Source organism: Cicer arietinum, chromosome 3 (genome assembly GCF_000331145.2).
Source record: "Cicer arietinum cultivar CDC Frontier isolate Library 1 chromosome 3, Cicar.CDCFrontier_v2.0, whole genome shotgun sequence".
NCBI classification, from domain to species: domain Eukaryota; kingdom Viridiplantae; phylum Streptophyta; class Magnoliopsida; order Fabales; family Fabaceae; genus Cicer; species Cicer arietinum.
Genome location: NC_021162.2, coordinates 32,862,622 through 32,886,258, shown reverse-complemented (window position 1 = coordinate 32,886,258; position 23,637 = coordinate 32,862,622). Strand labels below are relative to the sequence as shown.

General features: G+C 30.6%; 1 protein-coding gene across 2 annotated transcripts; it reads left to right on the top strand.

The window, feature by feature from the left end:
- Positions 1-11,408: 11,408 nt before the first annotated feature.
- Positions 11,409-15,376, top strand: LOC101494562 (protein kinase PVPK-1-like). Of its 2 annotated transcripts, none has more exons than XM_004513947.4 (3): positions 11,409-11,795; positions 12,393-13,456; positions 14,344-15,376. In XM_004513947.4, exons 2-3 carry the CDS (start codon positions 12,411-12,413, stop codon positions 15,185-15,187), a joined length of 1,890 nt encoding a protein of 629 aa, XP_004514004.1. In that variant the 5' UTR covers positions 11,409-11,795; positions 12,393-12,410; the 3' UTR covers positions 15,188-15,376. The 2 variants fall into 2 exon arrangements, with proteins under 2 accessions (XP_004514004.1, XP_004514005.1); XM_004513948.4 differs by lacking the exon at positions 11,409-11,795 and adding an exon at positions 11,802-11,944.
- Positions 15,377-23,637: the final 8,261 nt, after the last annotated feature.

The window sequence follows — 23,637 nt, the reverse complement described above, 5'->3', positions numbered from 1 at the left end:
AAATATATTTTGTGGTTAATCAGTTTCTTCACTATCGAATTTCATTTGTTTATTGTAACAAAATCTCACTAAGAATACGTCTGCTAAGAAGACCTTAGTTATCTTAGATTCTAACAGATAAAATTTGATTAGTACATCTACACAACCCAAGAGTAGTTTTATGACTAAAGATGACTTTAGTGAGTTGGAAGTTGAAACAAAAGCCTTTATGAAATTTCTAAACAAAGGTATAAAGAGTTCTCAAGAGCTTTGGAAACCACCGCCTTAAAGTTGTCCTAGAAACTCTTAGGAATCTATAGACATTTCATTTTTCCATTGTTTGATTCACCCTATACTTTATCATTCCATTTATGAAATATATTTTGTGGTTAATCAATTTCTTCACTATCGAATTTTATTTGTTTATTATAACAAAATCTTCATTACAATGATGTGTTTTCTTCTTAAATCTTATTATAACAAGATTTGAAGAAGATTTAATTAAGATTTGAAGAAAATTTGATCAAGATTTGAAGAATATTTTATCAAAATTTGAAGAAGATTTGAAGAAGATTTCTCTATAACAAAATATGAACAAAATCAATTTGAAGAATTTACAAATGCAATATGAACAAAATAAAACAAAATCAATCTGATGACTTTACAAACTCAATCTAAACAAAATAGAAATATAATCAATTTGAAGAATTTACAAACTCAATATTAACAAGATACAATTCAGAATTAAACAATGACTAAATTGAAGTCCAAATCTTCACTATAAATAGACACTCAAGGCAGAATGAAAAAAGCATCGAAAAGCAGAAAATAATAGAAGAACTTACAAGCTCAAAATTACAAATTCATCTTAGAGTTCAAAGAGAAAAACACTTGTTCAAATTAGAAATATTCTCTAAGTGTTCTTTTTTTAGAGTGTGAGAGTTATTATTATTATTAGCTTTGTTAGAAGCAACTACTCAAGTTCCAATCTTTTGTATCCAACCCGATAGTAGTTTAGTTTCTTCTTCAATCTGGGGTTGTCAGGTTGTTAGGAGAAGACTTGGCTTGCAAGGTCAAGGTGATTAGTTCCTTCTTCAATTTATGGTTGTCAGGCTGTTTGGGAAGACTGACTTGGAGGGTTAGGTGCTTTGTAATTCAAGGTATTTGAATTAGTATATTAAAGCCTTCTGAATGAGGGGACTAGATGTAGCCAAGTTAATCGTGAACCAGGATAAAGCTACGTGTCAAATTATTTATCCTTTTGTTGTTTGTTGCCTCTGAATTCAGTTGCTTCAACTTCAAGTAATTTACAAAAACCAACCAGCCTTCATTGAAAAGGTTTCTTCAATTTAAGATTGCAAAATGGTTCAAGAAATGAATGTTGTCTTCAATTTTTTGGTACCAAGGGATTAGGGTATAAGGAGTGTGATGTTAAGGTCGTAAAATATACTATCAAAATCTTATAATTAGTTTATCAAGTTTAGTAAGGAATAAACTCTCAAACAAGTTGTATGATGTGATATTTTTATGATTGGTGCACATATGTATGTTATTCTAAACATGTCTAATGTTCATATTAAATCAATCTTGCATAGTTTAAAATCCTATCCATATGAATTTTAAGCAATCTTGAATTACATTGTAAACATATTTTTCTATTTCTTTTTTCGAATCTTAGTTAGCAATATATTTGATATTTATTCTTGTTATTGTTAGATCTTTTGACTTGTGATTAATTTTTGTTTCAATCATAGTTCAAAAATGTTGCACACTTTTTAAATGAATTCATCAAAATAGTTTTTAAATTATTTTTTCATTGTGCATTTTCATTTTATTAAGAAAATCTTTCACCGTTTTTCAAAAGAAATAGTTTTTCACAAAAAATTTACCATTATATTCAACCCCATTCTAGAATTTTAGAGCCATCAAGTATAACAAGTGGTAATGGTAGTTTGGGCTCTTGTTTTGTGAGTCTAATGGACTTGAAGTGTACAAAGATTCTAGTGTGATTCCAGAACCTAAGAGAGTTTATTATAGAGTTCTATTCTTTATGGGTGAAGGTAACTCTTATTGGAAACAAGGCGTAAAATTTACATCATATCTTATAATTTGGATATTTATAATGCGATTGAAAACCATCTTTTTGTTTCTACAATTTTCTGTGATAGTGTAGAGATCGATAAACCAAAAAGTGATTGGACAAATTTAGGTAAAAAGAAAGTCCAATATGATTCGATGAGTAAAAATATTATGATATCTCTACTTTAGAACAAGACAAATATTATAGAGTATCTCATTGTAAAATTGTCCAAAAAATGCAGGACACTCTAGAAGTGGCACATAAGGGCACAAGTGAAGTAAAACATGCAAGAGTATGAACTATTTTGTATGAAGTAAAGGGAAACCATTGTGGATTTGCAGAAAAAACTCACACATTTTGAATCATTAAGATGCATAAGGAAAAACATTTTCTAATGAAGATTTACATAACAAAGTTTTGAGATATTGCTAGCCAGGGATTGACAACCCAAGGTAGCGACAATTTCGGGGCCAAGGAATTTTTCGACAATTGCTTTGTCAACTTTGTTTGGAAAGCTTTAAGAGAATGAACAAGAGCTTAATAGGTTCACTGCACAAGAAGGAAACAAGCAAAAGAGAGAAAAGAAGAACATAGCTCTAATTGGATCATCCTCAAAGTCTAAGAAGGATGAAGAATTTGACAAAAGTGGGTCAGATCAACGTGAATCAAGTGACGAGAAGATTAATCTTTTCGTAAAGAGGTAGAAAATATTTCTTTGGAGAAAAGAAATGATAAAATATAAATGATAAGTTTTACACTATATTGAAGAAAACAAGTAAAAAAAGAAGCTAACAAATCACCCATCACATGCTATAAGTGTGGAAAATTCAATCACAAATTCTAATTATCTAGGATATATTAAGGAGATGGAGAAGGTTTAGAAGAATGGTAAAAGGAATAAGAAAGGAAAAAAAAGCTTACATAACTTGGGAAGAAAGTGATGAAGACTCCAGTGATAGCTCCAACTGCAATGACATTGCAAACCATTGCCATAAACATCGAAAAGAAGAAGTAAGTAATGATGAACTTGACTTTTTGCCTACATATGATGAATTACATGATGCCTTTGAAGAACTTTATGAAGAGACAAAAAGGGTTACTAAATAAATGACTCAACAAAATAGGACCATTTATATTTGAGGAAGCCAAATTCGAAAGCTAGAAAAAGATTTAACTAAAACTTTGAAGCAATCTCATGAAGTTACTCAAGTTGTGCGATATTCACATATTACTCAAGTTGTACGATATTCACATGATTTATCTTATTATGAAAATTGTTTTTGTTTAAAGAAGGAAAATGTTGCTTTTTGAGAGCAAAATGCTCAACTTGAAAATCAAGCAAAATTTTCCGATCACGGGAAACATTTTGTTAAAACGTAAACTTTTTTAAAAGTCATTATCACAAGTCTAAAAAACAAAATTCATCTCATATACTTGTTTTTAATTTAGTAAAATGGGACACATTTCTTCCAAATGTTATATAAAAACATGTTGTACCAAGTGGATGGGTGGTCTAGGTGCTGTAGGTGCTGTAGGGTCAAATTTCAAATACTAACCAACAAGTACTCAACAAATTGGGTACCTATATATCATGTTTGATTGTTTTGTAGGTATGTCTGAGCATCAACTAAGAAATAGATGCTTCAAACAAATGAAGGGTGACAACGTTAAATCTTAATTAAGTTCTTAATTTAAAGGTTTAGTCATCTATACTGATCTAATAAACGTAAAAATTTTGAAAGCGTAAATTTCGTTAAATCATACTCAAAATCTTAGATAAACGTATGTTTCTTAGATTTTCTCTTGTTGAAGTGATTTGAGTAAGTATGCTAAATGTGTACCTATTTTTTCACATGTGTTTGTCATTGTCTGTTTTATTTATGCCACACATTATTTTGATTTTGTAATGATTATTTAATTTGGATACATTGTATTTTATGATTAATATTGACCTTTGTGTCGCATTTCTTTCCATTTGTTGGATGCTTGTTATGATATTTTTCATTTGAAATTTCCTTTGCGATATATGCTTCATGTCATATTCCTTTCTATTTTTTTATTAATAAGTTCTTTTTTTTTTTTAGATAATTATGATTTATAGCATGTAGTGCATGTTTTTCCGTTGTTTGTGGCAATATTATGACTTGTTTTTCAATTTGCTACTTTTAATTTTTGTGAAGAATGAATGTATGATTCGATTCATAATAGTGTAAATGGATTGATGAGATCCCTTACAAAGGTGATGAATTGATTCATCAAGTCATAGATCGATTCACGTATGTTATTTTCAAAGTTTTGACATCAATTCACATATGGATTGATTCATACGTGTGTGAATCAATTGACACAATCTAAAAATCACTTTTTCAATGCATTAAGGTATCCTTTGTCATTTAACTATGTCTCTTTGATATATGTCATTCATCATATAGATCATTTTAAATAACAATTATATCCTCATCTTTTCAATCTCTAAGTCTGATAGTCTAAATTACAAACATTTTTCTGACACACTTTCTTAGTGATAGAATCTTGAAGAAAGATAAAGTGGTCATTAGAGTGTTCAAGGGTGTGAGAGTATTTGGCAATTCAAATTCTTCACACAAAGTGAAAAAGAAAGGGTTATTTTTCTTACCTAAAGTGGTGTTCTTTTGAAGTGTGATTGAAATTTGTTTCAATCATAGTACAAAATTGTTGCACTTTTTTGTACGAATACATTGTATGTTTTTCTTTCAATAAAAATATTTTTCATCGCTTTTTAAAAGAAACATTTTTTCTGCAAAAAATTGACGATTCTCCTCATCTCCCCTTCGAGAATCTTAGAGTCGACAAGTATAACATTAAGTTATGCATATTATGTGACTTTTGCAGCTAATCAATTAAATTACTTAACTTAATCGATTAAGTTAGCTATAACCAACTAGACATCCAAATCTATCTTTTTAGTTTGAGCATAAAATAAGAAAAATATTCCTAAGGTCAAGAGTATCTAACACGCTTAAAATTGAGTGCTATAGAAATCGTTGAATCGTCATATAAGCTTTATATTGTTTTCTATTATTCCTCTCATTATCATATTTTGATCTTCATTAATTGACATCTTCCAAAATGATTATTATGAGACTACGAAGTGGCCAGCTTGCAATGTCTGTGTCCAAGTATTGATGGAAAGAGAGGGTATAGGTCTCCATGCACAAAATAAAAACTAGAAGAAGCACCAATTTGATCTTGCGCTGAATTGACCAAAATGACGTGGTTGTTAACAGGAAGAGGACCCACATACGTTGCATAGTAGCAATCCTAACGCTGCTTTTACCGGTTTGTGTTGTTGGTTGAAAAGGGCATATGGAGAGGGAGTTCACGAACAACACATGAGAGGGGCCATTTTATAGTTTTTGTTTACTTCTTTGATACCGATGATACCAAATGGATCATCTCCATCAAATTGAAGACAGAGAAAAAGTAAGAAATAGAAGAAGAATTGACTAGAGAGATATTTACATTTCATCACGTATATGTTTAGCTAGTTATACTATCAAATTTATGGATTATCTTGCTCGCTTTATAGATGCATAGACAATCATGAGTAATTTGTGTTCTGCAGACACGGGATATAAAAACAAATATTTAAATGTAAATTAAAAAATTAATTGTGATAGTAATATTATTATTGAGTTTAATAAATATGTACTTATGGTGCAAAATAATTTTATCTATAAATATTATTAAGAGTCATGCATTTACAATCTATGTGAAGAGAAAATTGGAGAAAAAATTTATTTCCACTTATGTCAATCTTGGATGTGTTAAAGTGGTATTTTGGTAGTAGATCAAAACTAAAGTTAATAATTTTGCAAATGATTTTAGTCAATTGTGGAGCAATTCATTAATATGCTTAAAAATGGATGCTGGTAATTCTTTTAGTTGATTTCATGTGTCATTATGTGTGGTCTTAATTTAAAATTATTTGTATTTATTATTTGATTATTCTTGACACGCCTTATACTCTGGATAATTTATTTTAATATATTTATTTGACTTCTTAAAAAAATTTATATATGAACGATCATTTAGTTATTTATAATACTTAAAATAATTTCGTGTAATTTCTATTAAATTGTTAAATGTTCAACCCTGTTTTTATATTTTATATATACTACCCTAAAAGAAAATTTAGATTTTTAAATAAATTTTTTTAATATGTTATTTATACTAAATTATTTATTTATATATATAGTAAATAAAATAATAAAGTTATTTCATGCAAAATCTTCAAAAATAATAAAATTTAATTGTGCAATTAAAATCTCTGAAAATTTTATTGTTTGTGTGGTATATTGTTTTACTCCTATATTGTATTTGATATTTTGTAACTTATGTTTTGATTCTTATGAAAATTTTGTTCATCATAAAATAAAATAATAATGTACAAATTAAAATTAAAAATGTACTCTTAAAAATAATTAATAGTACATGACATTAAAAATTAACATCATATACTATTGATTTGAGTACAATTATTTTAAAAGATAACAAATAATTTATAAAAATAATTTAATTTGTTATTAGAGGTTTTCTTAAATTTGACAAATGTAGAAGTTTATTTACTGAATTTGCTTGTTCAAAATTTAGATTATAATACACGTATTATATGTGTACCCATAATTTCCTTTAGAGATTTTAATATTTTTGTTTACCTTTTATTTTAGAATTTTTAAATCGCAATTAGTTGAACAATTCAAAAAAAATTGAACTTTTTTTATTAGACTTTTTTTTTTTGTTGACAAATATAGTAACATATTTGTAGAACGTTTTCTTAAATTTGGATTGAATATGACCATTATTATATTTATATATTTCTCTTAAACTTTTAATTACCTATTTTGCATGAATTTTTGAATATTTATTGATTAAATAATCATTAGTGAATAAATTCGGCTGAAATTGTTTGCGTGAAGTATATGAATATCAAAATTTATAAAAGATATTTCATTTAATACCTATAATTACATTTAATTTTTATTTTTAGATTGTTAGAGAATTTAAGGGTGTTTAGAGAATTGCATTGATTATTTTATTTAATGCATATTATTGCGTCTAATTTTTATTTTTATATGTTTAGAGAATTAAAAAAATTTGTTTTCTAGATTCATTCCAATATTTCAAAACTAAAATTTTAATTTTTTTTATTATTTTTATTTGAATTATTTCGAAATTCAAAATAAAATGACTAACAAAAATCGAATTAACAAATTTATATATTATAAAAATTAAATACATAAGAGGAAGGGTTTAAAAAAATAAAAATTTGTCTATGGAGATTTAATAAATTGAGGTTTTAAATTTAGAATCTTTTTGGATTATTCCAATTTCATTAAATTCTTAATTTACACTTTTTTTTGTTAGTTTTTATTAAAATTATCTTATTTCAATTAAGTTTTATATGAGTGAGACGTAAGTATATATTTTTTAAATTTTTATTATTTGTGTCTGAATTATTTTCGAAATAAAAAATATATAATTATTTTGACTAAAACAATAATGAACGTTAAAATAAAAAATATAAAAAACAAAGACATAAGTGGGATTAGAAAATAAAAATCTATTTATGGAGGTGTAATCAATTGAAATTAAAATTTTAAAATTTAAAATCTTTTTAGATTATCCTGATTCAATTAAATTCCTTATTTAGATTGCTTTTAGTTCTTATTTTTTATTTAATTTAAATAATAATATTTCATTTAGGTTCTATATTAATGTAATTAATGTTAGATGATTGTGGAAAGAGAATCGTTTCTAGGAGAACATATAGAAGAATTATTTTATGAAAATGGTCTAAATAATATTAGTACATATAAATTATGTTATATATGACTACAATATAAGATGATTGTGGAAAGAGAATAGATTGTAGGAGAACTCGTGGAAGAATTATTTTATGATATTGATTCCAAATAATATTAATATAGATACATTTAAAAAAAAAAACAGTACAATAATATTTTCAAAGATTATGATATTTTCAAAAAATTAACATCCTAACAAGCACTACAAAAAAAATTAAAAATAAAATAAAACTAAAATTATAATTTGAAAAAATGAGTTGACTAATTAAATATAAATAGTTGTAGTTTTTATTTTTAAAATACATAAAATTGTGTATAAACCAAAATTACTAAACGTATTATAGGTGAATTGGAATACATTGTTATTTTTTATAAAGTATCTTCCGAATAAATTGTTCTATTGATATATTTAGTTATCATACTTATTATTTTTTATTGAATATATATTGTTATATTCTATACTAGTTTTTTATATTTTGAAATGGATATTCAAAAAATTGGCATTGTGTTCAAATATTTAACATAATTAATTTGCATATTCATTTATATTATATTTTATTTAATACAAATTATCAACAAGTAAATTTGATTTGTAAAAAAAACAATTATTTGCGTTATAATAAATGATAGGTAGAACATTCAGATTATTTCATTAATTGTGATTTAAATTGAATTTTACGATATTAAGATTTCTTTATTTTTTTCTTGGTTGAATGATAAATGGGTAAATAATTTTTTGATGTGATTTTGTTTTTTGAAATAATTAATCATGATTGAATTCCAAATGAAAATAGTATCCAATATGGTAAGTAATATAGATATAGTGTCAAATGTGAAGTTTATTTGCCATTTATAGTACATATTTTTGTGGGTGTATTTGAAGATTAAATTAAGTAAAAAATACTCAAAATATCTTCAACAAAAAAATGTTGAAACAAAATAAAACGCAAAATAAAATATCAACATGAATAATAAACTAAAAAAAAGACTAAAAATTCAACAACTAAATTCTCAAACTTAATAGAGGATTATTTGTAAAAGAAACTAAACTAATGTCAAAACAAAATCATCATAAAAATAGCTCAAAATAGCAAAACCAACAAATTTGTATCAAAAAAATGCTAAAGGTATACTAATAAATTAACATATCCATCATGTCCAACTCTATTGTCACTATTTTTTTTAATGGTTTTGATTTCTATAATAAAATTTCTCAACTCTATTATTTTTTAGTTTTTATCAATTAATCAAAAAGTAGAAATGTTAATAGTAAAATAACAAATAAAATAGTATATGAAGAGCATGATAGAAAGGAATAATAGAGTGGACAAAAAAAAACAGAGAAACAAGAGATGAAGGCTCGCTTATTTAATCTAGTTGATGTGTTATTTAAACGAATAATACAATACAATATAAATAGGTAAAATCACTGTCTTTTGAAAGTGTGTATTAATTTCTATAAAAATGCAATAGAATACATATAAACTTAGTATGTATTAATACAAAATCTCTAAATTAATATTTTGAAGATAATCAAACATTAATAATATTTATTAATTATGTTTCTAATCTTACTAGCTTGTATTTTTTAGTGTATTTATTTAGACAGAAAATCAAAAACGTGTTAATTCATGATAAGTTGAAGTATGCATATTCATGCAAGATCACATGGTCATTTTTCAAGCAATCAAGATTGACTTGATCATCAAATATGGACTTATCTCATGTACACATCAAGACAAGAATACACTTTTTATGAAGTATGAAATGATTTGGAAGATTGCTCAAAGGAATGTCAAAACCAGATCGATGACAAAATGATTATAGAACATTCTAGCTCATTCTGATTGTCTTATTTAAAGACAAGAGACAAATTGATTAGTTTTGCAATTACTAAAAATTTGTCATGGATTGATATAATTCGCACATGGGTCACCCACCCAAAAGTAAACAAGCCTCAAAAAGTCAATAGTGAAGGTCCATTTGCAAAAAAACTCATGCAAATTGATATGCAATTTTGATCTCTAGCTTGATTAGCTGGAAGTAAGTACACAACACTCAAGTGCACTGAAAAAACACTATTGACATGACATATGTGCATGCATCTAACTCCACTCTATCTCAATAGACATATTCAACTTTCGCGCTAGTGTTTCTTTCAAGTATCAAGGAATAATGTTTTAGGTTGAAGTAGAATGTTCTTGACATAATTGCAAATAAGAAGATTGCTTCAAAGAAATAAATTGATAGTTGACAAGACTATCCAATATTCAGATTAAACTGAATATTTTAAGCTTTTTTATCTGTAAAATGAACATCAACCAAATGATGAAGGCAAAATTTCAATTAACAATCTATTTACACTTGTTCATCTAAAAAGTTCAAGTTGTGAACCTCTTCTCTCAAGCAATACTCCAACTCTCTCACTATATTCGTGGATCATCTTATTGAATTCTTTTTGTTAATCAATCTCAAACAAAAATTGAGAAGTTTTTAGATTCCAAACACTTATAGCATACACATCATTTTGTAATGCAAGTCTATGTCTTAAGTTAGATTGAGTGTGTTGTAAAAATCATTTCTTGTTTGAAAGGTACTTGTAAAAATCTTTTCTAGAGTGAAATGTGAATGTTGTAATTGACCAAAGTGTGGTCAATAAAGATAGTGTAAGGAAAAGTGTTTTGGTGTTGAGCACATTAGTGAAAAATCTCATAGATTGAGAGAACTAGACGTAGTCCACTTTTGGCGAACCAAAATACATCCTTGTGTGATCTTCTTATTCATTATTTATATTTATCTGTGCTCACCAATCACATTTCACTTGTTTTATAAACCGAACTATTTTATTTTAACTAACACATCTATAACGTTATAGAGATTAACTTATTTCAACCAAAATTATTCTTGAGTTAATTAAAGTCAAGTGCATGAATTAGATTTTAGAAATGAGTTAAAATTCAAACCTCTTTCTTGTTCAATATACTAACTTCTCACTTTAGATTAGAGGTAACAATTCAATCTATTAACTTATTGTCCATCAAATTCCTCCACTTATTTATCCATCCAATCAATCCACAAAACTAAAAATTAGTTAATGAATTAAATTCAATCCATCCATTTAATGATAACGATAAATCTATCATACAGTTAATGGATTATTTTCATCCATCTATTACCATCGACATCTAAATTTATCAAATCCATCTATTTTATTATCTCTATTTTTAGATGAACAAAATCTAAATTTTATAATCTCTTACAAAAAAATTAAAATGAATGATGTAGCAAAATAATAAATTTTTATTGAATTGTAGTATGACATTTTCCTTCAAAAACCTTGATTAGTGAGTGTAGTACTAACATTTATTTAATATTTGAAAGAAAAAAAAAAAAACATTAACGTTTGCACAAAATAAGTTTGGTGCCCGTGGGTCGAGAATGAAAGTACCCACGACCCGTTTGGTTTCACTTCACTTTGTGGACTTAAAAGCATTATACTTTTGCGGTAACAAAAACATGAAACTCGGCGAGATTGAATTTTTTAGAGAAACTCACTGCACACTTTTATTCTTTTTATTGCCTTTGCTTGTGAAGTTGGCTTCGTTTTCTGCAATTCCCATTCCTCAAAGCCAAACTCTCCTTCATCCCAAAAACTAACACAAAATCAAGAGAGAAAAAAAAGCCTAAAACAAAACAACATATTATTTATTACAGTTTTTAATTTGTTTTGTCCCTTCTCTTTTTCGATCGGATCTGAGGGCTCTTCAGAATTGCAGAAAGCCAAATCAAAGTAACATCACTTTCTGGGAGTGTGGTTTTTTCTTGTTTCTTAGCGATGGAAGAAGGTTTATTTCTTTGCAATTGCATTGCCGTTTTGTTCCTTTGATCAGGTTTCTTCTTGCTCTACGCATACCCTTTTGCTGCTTTCTTTGTGGGGTGGTCTTCAATTACTGTTCTTGTAGTATAATCAAAGAAAAAACTGAACTTTGCTTCTCAAGGATAGTAAAAGCAAAAACTTTAACTTGCGCTGTTGATACAAGTAAGTACACTTTTTGGAATAAAAAAACCGGAGAGGGGAGTTGTTATTTTTTTTAAGTTTTTATTTTGTTTTTGTTGACTCTGGGTTTATTGGTAAGTTTGTAAAAGATTGGAACTTTGATATCTGAAAACCTTTTTGAATTTTTCCCCCTTTTTATCAATGGTTTTCTTTTCCGTTAGAGGCGTTTGATTTGTCTTAATTTGGTGTTTTTAACCGCTTTCTGTCAATTGGATTCTGTTCGATTCGATAGTTTTCTTGTGGTTGTATCTGTATTGGGTCTCTTGATTTTTATTTTATTTTTCGGAAATTTTCTCAGCCATTTATATTTTTTCAACTGGCATATTTGTGTTACTTTTACTTTTTTTTCATGAGATTCTGTAACTGGTAGTTTTGAGCATTTTTAATGAGTACATCTCAGTAATTTTTTTTGCTGATTTGGATTTTGCAGTTAATTAAGAATTTCTTGATGGAGTCACTTGTTGACGACAGAGTTGAGTCTTTATCAGAGGTTAAAAGTTCAGTTTCTGGCATAAATCACAATCCTCCTTCAACGTCTCAGCTACCTGTAAGAGCATCTAGAAATCAAGGGCCTTCTTCCAATCATCAAAATCATGGAAGGTTGAAGGATTCATATCACGAGGATGACGATGTGGACTACAAAGGATCGACTAAAATGGAGAAGCAATATTATAACCCTAATGGTAAATCTGACTATGTGAGCCAAACTGAAACATTTGAAAGTTGTTTGGCAAAGAATATTTCCACAATCGAAACAAAACTGTGCATCTATGATTCCAAGAATCACAATTCCAGTGATATATTAGAATCTGACGATTCCATAACAAAAGGAGTTGTTGATCAGACAAACACAGAGATTACATTTTGCTCAAGTCCTCAGAGCAGTTTATATTCTACCACCGTCTATTCAGAAGCCAAAGAAAGTTTCACCAACACTGGAATCAATGAATGTGTTAGTGTTGATAAGTCGGTCGAAAGCGGAGGAGAGGTTACTAATTCGTGTGAATTTAATGAGAGCAGGAAGACCAGCATCTGTAGAGGGAGTACCGGAAGTGATGTTAGTGATGAGAGCAGCATTAGTAATTTGAGCAGTTCTTTGTATAAACCTCACAAGGCAAACGATATAAGATGGGAATCGATTCAAGCGATCCGAGTTCGGGACGGGGGATTGGAAATGAAACATTTCAGGTTGTTGAAGAAATTGGGATGTGGAGATATAGGAAGTGTATATCTAGCAGAGTTAAGCAGCACAAAGACTTGTTTTGCAATGAAAGTAATGAACAAGACAGAACTGGCGAATCGAAAGAAGCTTCCGAGGGCTCAGACCGAGAGGGAGATATTGCAGTCATTAGATCATCCGTTTCTACCCTCGTTATATACACATTTTGAGACAGAGTCCTTCTCTTGCTTGGTTATGGAGTTTTGTCCCGGTGGCGATCTCCATGCGCTCCGACAAAGACAACCTGGGAAGTATTTTTCCGAACATGCTGCAAGGTTAGCATTTCCTTTTTCTTCTCAATGAAAATGAAATTTTGAACTGTCGCAGACAGTGTACTTATCATCAATTATGCTTCAAGGACCATGAGAAATTTTACTACCTCTGTTTTCCTAAATATATATGCACCTTTTCTGAAAAAATAATTTGTCTCTAAATATATTTCTCATTTCAAATTACTAGATACACTTATTATTATTTTGAAGTATACTCCTAATTAATATTATTAAGTGTCTTGATGAAAGATGATAAGTCAGAGTTGAACACATAATAGACGCATTAAATACACTACCTACCTTTTCTTAATTTATGTGAAAATTGTCGGCCTATAAAAAGGACGGAGATAACATTTTTTTCATATGCCTCTAGCTACATGAAAAACTCATATATTCAGCAAACTTGGCTCAAAATTTTAAATAGCCAAGATATTCTTTTCCACTCCTCTTACTGTCTGAAAAGAACTCAAGATTTCTCAATTGTTTTTGAATGTGTGCCAAATTTGATACAGTAATGCTTCGTCGAACGGTCTACTGTTCTTTTTCTGCTTCATAAATAATTTCTTTAGTTCTCTACTCCGCCCTTTTCCCACAACTATGACATTGTGAATGAATTTAATACGCTTCGATGTTGCTTAGTGTTCTCACAGATCGCCATTTTCTTGTTGCTTTCCACTTCAATTCTTGTGTATACAAATATTTTTAATGGCTTTTGCAAGCCTCAAGATATGTTATGAAGTTGTTTCTATATTACTCTTAATAACATGTTTAGCAGGCTTCCACGTTGACATAGATGTTTTCTTCTTATTTTTTGGTTGAATGTTTTGAGAAGTATATCAAAGACAATACAACTAAAATATGTTGTCATTTCGTTAATGCGTACTTTGCAGGTTTTATGTGGCAGAAGTTCTCCTCGCTTTGGAATACTTGCACATGCTCGGAATCATCTACAGAGATCTCAAACCAGAGAACGTCTTAGTGAGAGAAGACGGTCACATAATGCTATCAGATTTTGATCTCTCTCTAAGATGTGCCGTTAGTCCAACTCTGGTAAAGTCGTCAAACTCTAGCTTGGAGACAAAAAGCTCAGGTTACTGCATTCAACCTGCTTGCATCGAACCAACGTGTGTAATCAAGCCAAACTGCATTCAACCTTCATGTTTCACGCCTCGTTTTCTATCAAGCAAATCCAAGAAGAAAGAAAAGAAGTCGAAACCTAAGAACGACGTGCACAATCAGGTGACGCCTCTCCCTGAGCTTATTGCCGAGCCCTCAAATGCTCGATCAATGTCCTTCGTGGGCACACACGAGTACTTGGCCCCCGAAATCATCAAAGGTGAAGGTCATGGAAGTGCTGTAGACTGGTGGACATTTGGGATATTCTTATACGAGCTTTTATTTGGTAGAACACCATTCAAAGGATCGGCAAATCGAGCAACTCTATTTAATGTAGTCGGGCAGCCCTTAAGGTTTCCAGAATCCCCTAGTGTCAGCTTTGCTGCACGGGACTTGATCAGAGGTTTACTTGTAAAAGAGCCTCAGAACCGTCTTGCCTATAGACGCGGAGCTACTGAGATAAAACAACATCCATTCTTTCATAATATTAACTGGGCTCTGATCCGTTGCGCAACTCCACCAGAAGTGCCGAGACAGGCCATGAAGGCACTCACAACTGAGAAGAAGGTGCCTGGAGTGAAGCCTTCCGGTAACTATTTAGATATTGATTTCTTTTGATCCATATGCATGTTTTCTCCTTTGAACTAATTAATCTCCATCTTTTATTTGTGTTGTTGTTGGTCCGGGGTTTTTTTCCATTGTATAAAAGAATGCAACTCTTTTGTCTACTTCGATCGAACGCTTGTAAGAAACTCCAAATTGCTTTAAATTGATGAACAAAGTCTGTGGTCTATTAATTTATTCTCATTCCTTTTCCTGGTTTTTTTTTATGAATAGTTTTTCCTTTATTATTTGCAAAATGTCTAATCCCTGCAAGTGTCATTGGAGGGAGACAAATGTAAATCACTTTGTAAGTGGTAAATGAGTCTTAAGGTCTTCCCTATCTTAAACTGGGACACCTTCCCCTCACTTTAAATGTTTTCAATCAAGAAAACAAAATGGTTTATTGAGCACAATCAATTGAATATGGGTCGATAATATTCTTCTAAAAAAATGGAAAAGTAAAATTTGTTTGTGTTTAGGAACTTGTAAAGATCATGTGCAAATAAATATTGTAGAAAATGTGAGAAAAAAATGGTGGGAAATATAGTTGTAAAATTATGTTGTATGTATCACTAGCAGAGAACTTTTCTTAGAGTGTGTTTGGGAGTATAAGAGGGAATAGGAGCTTGAGAAAAAGGAAGGTGGAAAGTGAAGGTATGATAGTCCTCCAACTTGAATGGAGGATTTGTTTTTCTTTATAAAATACCAAACCTCGGTAATAGAAAATACTGTCAAACTTTTGTTGTTGAATCTAAGGTATCCATGGATATTGCTAATCTCTAATTTATTTATGGATTTGACCTTAACTTTACATATATTCTTTATATATGTCGAATTGTGATTAATCCATAAACTAGAATAATAAAACTGTATATTATTCAATGAGAAAGATGAACTCAAGAGTTCTTCTACATTGGTGGAAAATGATAAAACCAGTGTCAAAGACTTCTAAGGCAGAGCACTAAAACTCCTATCCAGAGAGAATCTCTCTTAATAATTCTAAAAGTAATTCTCAATGATTATTAATTCGAGAGCAAAAGTAACGAAAATAAATCAAAGATTTTGATCGGTTATTTCCACCACTCCCCTTCCACGATCTCCTCAAGTTTGATTGCTCAATGAAATCCTAACCTTTGTTATTCTTGTATTTTGTTGGTCGTTACTACCAAATATCATTGCTGCTCAATATATTTCCTCCTCTCCAACCGAATTCCCTACAATTCAAGGCCACATCATTAACTAATTCCATTTCTTACTCTAAGTGGGATATTGGACAATTGGCCTACAAGGTACCTATCAAATTGTCATTCAATCTCTGCCTACATGGTTGAAGGACTCAATATGTATTAATTGTGTCACACTATGTTAGTAGTGTGCAACAAACCACTTCATCAGCCCCACTCTAAAAATTCCAGGGCACCAATTTTAAAAGCCCAGAGCATTTTGTGTTATAAACTGATGCAGCCCATTTTCTAAAATAAAAAATGGGTCAGTTTAACTTGTTGAGTATTATATCCTGCACCACGTCTAAATTTGTTACTCCTTAAATCAACGTGAAAATATAATTGTTTTTAATAAAATCTTCAATTTTTTTTATTACTTATTTTTTCACCTTCACTTTTGAAATTTTAAAGAATTTATTATAACTTTAGAATATTTTCAAATTTTTGAAATAAAAAAAGTAAGTTAATTCAAATTTTTCATACCTTCAAAATAAATTTTTTCAAATTATCGATAGTTTCGAAATATTTGAAATAAATTTTTTTCAAATTTAAAAACTTTCGAAACTTTTTAGATTTAGAAGTGTTGTGGTCTGTAGATGATGTAAGGTAATCTGAAGTGTTGTGGTCTGTAGATGATGTATGGCCGATTCCATGATGTTCCATTCCCAATGACTTGTTTAAATTACGGTGATGCAATCATAATTATTATAATAGCAGTATTGTTTAATTTATTCTTAGTGTAGATAGTGTAGAGAGACCGATTTTTGAATTGAGTTAACATTATAGTGAGACTCGTGTCTTCCACGTGTAAACTTTTTATTATAATTTTTTTTTGAATGAATAAAATAAATTATATCACTAAATATTTGTTATAAATACTCGTAAGAAATTTTACCAAAAAATACACATAAACAAATGATATAATATTTTGATTAAATTTAAATAGTTAAAACAAGATCTCATTTTTTTTTTAATATTTGGAAGTTATTTCGTATTCGTGAACTACAAATATTTCGTTCACGTGAAATAATAATAGTTGGTATAGAAAAATTGCAAATACACATGCATATATTTATAAAAAAAACGTGTGGAATATATTTTTTTATGCTATATTCGAAAATCAGTTGATTTGTTTTTGAAAAACATAATTTATTCAAGTTCAATGAACATAATCTATATATTGTGCCAAATTTATGATTTCTAAATGTAATATTTGACTACATTTAATAAGGTGAAATATATGATTGCCTTTTTTTTACTAAAAATATTTGATTGCTAAACCAATATAATTTGAATCTTTTGAAGGCATTAACAATCAAAATAGAAATGGAAAAATAAATAAAATTATTATCATATAGAATAGTATGGTCTTTACATGAAATGTTTAATTTAAAAAAAAAAGAAGAAAAGTGAAATCATTATCCAAACATTTAAAATTGAATCTGATTTAAAACAGTAATAAATTGTAATTTATTGTAAATAAATAAATATGAGAGATATATATAATGTAGTCAAGGTAAATCTCATCCAATTAACTATTAATTAAGTTTTTATAATTGCATGCATATGTATAAAAGCAAACCAAAGAAGAATACAAATGAATGCCCCGCAGGTTGGTGATACATGGTTTCTTTTTTTGAGTTTCGAAGAATTAAAAAAAAAATCAATTTATGCCACTGAAAATATTATTGGATTGAGTCGCGGACTAAGTCGCTTTCTTTAAGACGTTTCGAGACACTGCTTAAATTATGCGAGACAGACTATCAACCACAAAGTCCACATGATAAAACAACCTAGATACACTTTATCGGAGTTCTATTGCACCGTAGAAAATCGTTCTAAAATTACATCCTCAATATGGCAGTAAGATGACTGCCACTCCTAATATGGTACTATGACCACTGAAAAGAAAAATAAGAAGTGAGTAAGACAGAAGGAGAAGTAGAGAAAAACCTCAAAAGCAGAGATCTTTAGCTGTACTTTTCCAACTGAGGAGAACCCTCTAGTTATAGAGGAAATCCGCAACTAGATCAAAGAAAACCAAGCGATCCATCAAAACGTGCGCTCCAAACTTAAGTTTTTTACTTAGGTTTTTGATCAGGCAATAACAAATGCGTGAGACCAAAGATTAGGGTTTTGACCGGGCACACAAATGCACGAAATCAGGAAGGAAGACTATATCAGATGTTGAATGTTGACTCGCGTGGTGGTCAATTTTGCATGTGTTTTTCCTCCTTTACAAAATTGGGGCACCCCTTGGGGCACACATAAGTTCCATACCTCCACCTTATAAACACTACTAGTGTGTGATATCTCTCCTATTTGTGACTTTGTTATTTTTCAATTCACACAAACACTAATTCTCATTAATGTCATCATTATTTCCAACAATCTTCCATTAGTAGCATCATCATTTCCATCAATCCCCCACTTGAATTTAAAAAGACGGTCTTTGAAATAGCGTCAAACGCTTCTATAAGATCGTGCATAAACAAATGTGTCTCCTGACTTGAACCTTTGCATAGAAAGTAAAATTTAGATTCAACAAGCGTGACTCGTAGTCGTGAACTCTATTTATGACATCAAACCCACATACAACCTTTTCATTGGGTGTATTCTTAAAAGCCTGAGCATTTATGGCTCTACACGTGACTTGCAGGAACCTCTTCGAGTTTCTGTTCGTCTTATTTGTTACTTTCAATGCTTCTTGTCACATGAACGTGACTTGGTTCGCTGCCTCCACCATTTCTTGATTCGAAAGTGAATTTATTTTCGTAGAAGTCAATATCGTTTGATTGTATGATCACTTTCGCATTTTGGTCATAAAACCTATACGCTTTACTGTTTATTGCATACCCAATGAATACACATTCATAGGCTCTACTAGCGAGTTTAATTCGCTTGGGATTGGAGATTCTAACATAAGCCAGACAGCCCCATGTTCGAAGATAAGATAAGTTGGGTTGTCTTTTCTTCACTATCTCATAAGGAGATGTTTGGTTTTTAGATTTAGGAACTCTATTCAAAACATAGCAAACAGTAAAAATAATTTTCCCCCATAGTGAGATGCAGCACTAGAGTTAAGCATAATAGCAACAACTAGTTCAGTAAGAGTTCTATCATTTCTTTCAGTTTTACCATTCATTTTAGGTGAATATGGTGCAATAGTTTCATGTATGATTCCTTGCGTTTTATAAAACTCATTAAATAAACTAGAATCATACTATGTTGAGTCGCAAACTAGGTCACTCTCTTTAAAACGTTTCGAGACACTGCCCAAATTGTGCAAGGAAGACTATCAACCACAAAGTTCCCAGGATAAAACAACCCAAATACACTGTATCGGAGTTCTACTGTACCGTAGTAAACCGTTCTAGAATTGCACCATCAATATGGCAGTCAGATGGCTGCCACTTGTAATATAGTACTATGACCACTAAAAAGAAAAAGAAGAAGCGAATAAGAAAGAGGAGAACCCTCTATTTATAGAGGAAATCCACAACTAGATCAGAGAAAACCAAGCGATCCATCAGAACGTGCGCTACAAGTTTTTGACTGCAGAAACGTGTGCTCCAAACTGTTTGACCTCAAAAATGTGCACTCAAAACTTAGGGTTTTAACCTAGGTTTTTGACCAGACAATAACATATGTGTGAGATCAAAGATTAGGGTTTTGATGGGGTACACAAATGTATGAAATCAGGAAGGAAGATTTGATCAGATATTGAATGTTGACTCGGTGGAGGGTAAGTACATAATTAACGTATCAAAAAGAGATAAAAATGCAAGCATTCGTTTAATATTAAATTAATAAACAATTTATTAATTTTTCATGTACTAAAAAATAATACACCACTTAGCCCAAGCCAACGGCTCGTGGGAGTGTGGTGGTCAATTTTGCATGTGTTCTTCCTCCTTTACAAAATTAGGGTACCCCTTGGGGCAGAACCCTAGTTCCATACCTCCACCTTATAAACACTACTAGTGTGTGATATCCCTTATATGTGGGACTTCCTTCTTTTTTAATTCACACCAACACTAGCTTTCATTAATATCACCATTATTTCCAATAATCTTCAGTTAATATCATCATCATTTCCAACAATCCCCCACTTGAATTTAAAAAGAAGGTATTTGAAATAACGTCAAACGCTTTTGTAAGATCGTGCATAAACAAAGGTTTCTCATGACATGAACCTTTGCATAACAAGTAAGATTCAGATTCAACAAGAGTGACTCGTAGTCTTGAACCCTATCTCTGACATCAAACCCACACACAAACCTTTTCATTGGGTGTATTCTCAAAAGCCCTTGCATTGATGGCCATGCACATGTATCCCTGTATAGTGAACGCTCTAGGATTTCTGCCTCGAAATTCCATAGGAAGCGGCCCCACTTCCACATTCACATAGGTGAGTCTATCAAGAGTACCGTTGTAGCTAGGTACTCCACTTCACATAGAGTATTGATCTCATTAAGAGTTTATATTAACTCATTCTTGTATCGCTTTAGGAATCATGCTTCTCTCATATATAATATAGCATATTCATCTCATATCACTATGACTTGTTATTATCCATTGAACCTAATTCTTGGGATCTCCAGTCTTTTAGGTTGGGTTACCATCATGATTGTCTCATTAATCTATAGGCAATAGTCCCTTACTTTTGGATATATTTAGGACTTTCTCTCATTAATGTCATCATTATTTCCAACAATACTTCATTAATATCATCACCATTTCCAGTATGGTTAGAAGAGATTATGGAAATTAAAGAAGAAGTTAGAACGTTCTTTGAGGATGGCTATAAGAAAGAGATTATAAATGACCGTTGCTAGAAGGCATTAAGTTTGATGAGATATCAGTTGATGACAATGTTGAGTTTATTGCACCATTTTCGTTGGATGAAATAAAATAAGTTGTGTGGAGTTGTGATGGCAATAAAAGTCCCGGTCCTGATGGATTCAACATCAAATTTATATAATCTTGCTGGAAAACGCTTGAAGCCGACTTAATAGCGTTTGAGTAGGATTTTCAAGTTACATGAATGCTTCCAAAGGCAGTAGTGACATCATGTTTAGCTATTATTTCAAAACTAAAATATCCACATTTTTTTGAAGTCACACATTGAAAAACTTTAACATTTTGAGTAGTTTTCAACACTATAAATACTAAAGTCCCATATTTGATATAAAACATATGTGGGTTTGATTCCATCACTATATAATGAGTTTCAAACTATTGTGAAAAACATACCAAAGTTGGATGCATTTCTCAACTTTCTCTTTTCTCCCTTTTCTATTATGCTCGACTAATTTCCAAGCCATTTATCCCCTTTCTTTCCGTCCCTTCGATATTTTAAAACGGTTTTGTACCATTGTCTCTTTGATTTTAGAGCAGTTGTTATGTCGTAGTCCTTTCGTTTTTTGGAGCGGTTGTTATGACGCAGTCCCTTCGATTTTTAGAGCGGTTTTCTACCGTAGTCCTATCAGTTTCTAAAGAGGTTGTTATGTCGTAGTTCAATCGATTTTTGAGTGGTCATAATACCACTATTGTAACACCCCGATTTTTGACAGCGCGAATGTATTTTTTTTTTTAAAACAAAGAAAATACTTTTGGATGAAATATTTAAGTCGTAACATAACGACAAAAGCCAACCATATTTACAAGCAGCGGAAATAGTTTTTGAAATACAAACCCAAAGTATTTACACGACAAAATACACCGGGGCTATGAGACCTATTAGACATAGCTCATACGCCTGGAGTATTCTCGACAGACACCTGTACAAAAACATTGCCCCAAGAATTTTAAATTCCCCACGTCGCATCAAAAGAATGGTACAAGGACCCATCAAAATAAAAGACATCAAACAGTTTAAGCATAGATACAATCTTCTAAAATGAAATAAATACAATCACAAAAGAAAGACATCTAGTCCTTATACAACCACCTAATCTGATCATGCTACAAAAACTACACAACCCGGGTGATCTCCACGCGCCCCGCAAGATCCTCTTGACACAGCCTCGGTCAGGTATGACTAACTACTTTCCCATCTCCAGGGTACTAACCAGTAGGATGATCTTGTTTCTCATCTGAGGGCAAAGCCCAGATTTCCACAATAATTGTAAAGGTCACCAACCGAAATTAACAAATATCACATAACAAAATTCTTATATTTTCAAATGCTCAAAAGAACCTTTCGTCTTAGCATACTCCTCGAAAGAGTTTTCATATGTCTAAAAATGCATAAACAATGTTGAAAAATGAAGTTTTAACAAATTGCACTGTCATAGCCGAATACAAAAGAGAAAATGCAGATTTTCAATTCTAAAATAGCTCTGAATCAATCAACACTTCGAATATTCATTAAATCAATTATGAACACATAATTAGATCAAAACTTAATCAACCCAACTTCACACCTCAAAGCAATTACGACATATCACAACAACAACCGAATATGTATATACAATCATCATAGTATAACAAACATAACTCGCATGCCAAACACTCTAATGCAATGCGTATATGCCAAAATGCATGATTCCAGAATTCCAAACCAAAACCCTCCTCGAAGGGCGTAAATCATAATTGTACAGCCTCTCACAGACCAGTACTAATTACCAAGGTGCAATCTCTCACGGATCAGCATGATTTACTAGCATGCAGTCTCTCACAGACCAGCACGACATACAAGAGTGCAATCGCTCACAGATCAGCACAATTTACTAGTGTGCAGTCTCTCACAGACCAACACGATTTTCTAGAGTGCAATCGCTCACAGACCAGCACATTCTAGAGTGCAATCTCTCACAGATCAACATGACGCGATAATCCCCACAAGGATAAGATGAACCAACAATTCACATGGCATCATCCCGTGGCCCATCATGGTCACCACTATCACCATGGCCCCATCGCGGTCACCATGTACTATGAAATGCATGAGCATACTCTAACTCTTTTCACCATAATCATTAAGTAAATGTAGCTATTAAAAGATTCCCCATTTTTATAACTCATTCAACACTAATGATTTTTTCAAACACAACACAGAGCATACTCAAACATATTTATTCACACCAATTAAAATTTCCACAACCACACATAAATCACAACTCCAAATTCCATTCACACCTAAATTGAATTAAATTCATTTTCCACCAAGTCACACATAAATTTCTTCTCAAAAATTCATAATATTAATTATGAACACATCAATTTCACCAAACATGA

Bases quoted from the DNA above. Each gene is read 5' to 3' on its own strand.
- LOC101494562 (XM_004513947.4), top strand. From the start codon at position 12,411: ATGGAGTCACTTGTTGACGACAGAGTTGAGTCTTTATCAGAGGTTAAA. The intron at 13,457-14,343 runs GTTAGCATTTCC...CGTACTTTGCAG, and splicing joins TTTTCCGAACATGCTGCAAG to GTTTTATGTGGCAGAAGTTC.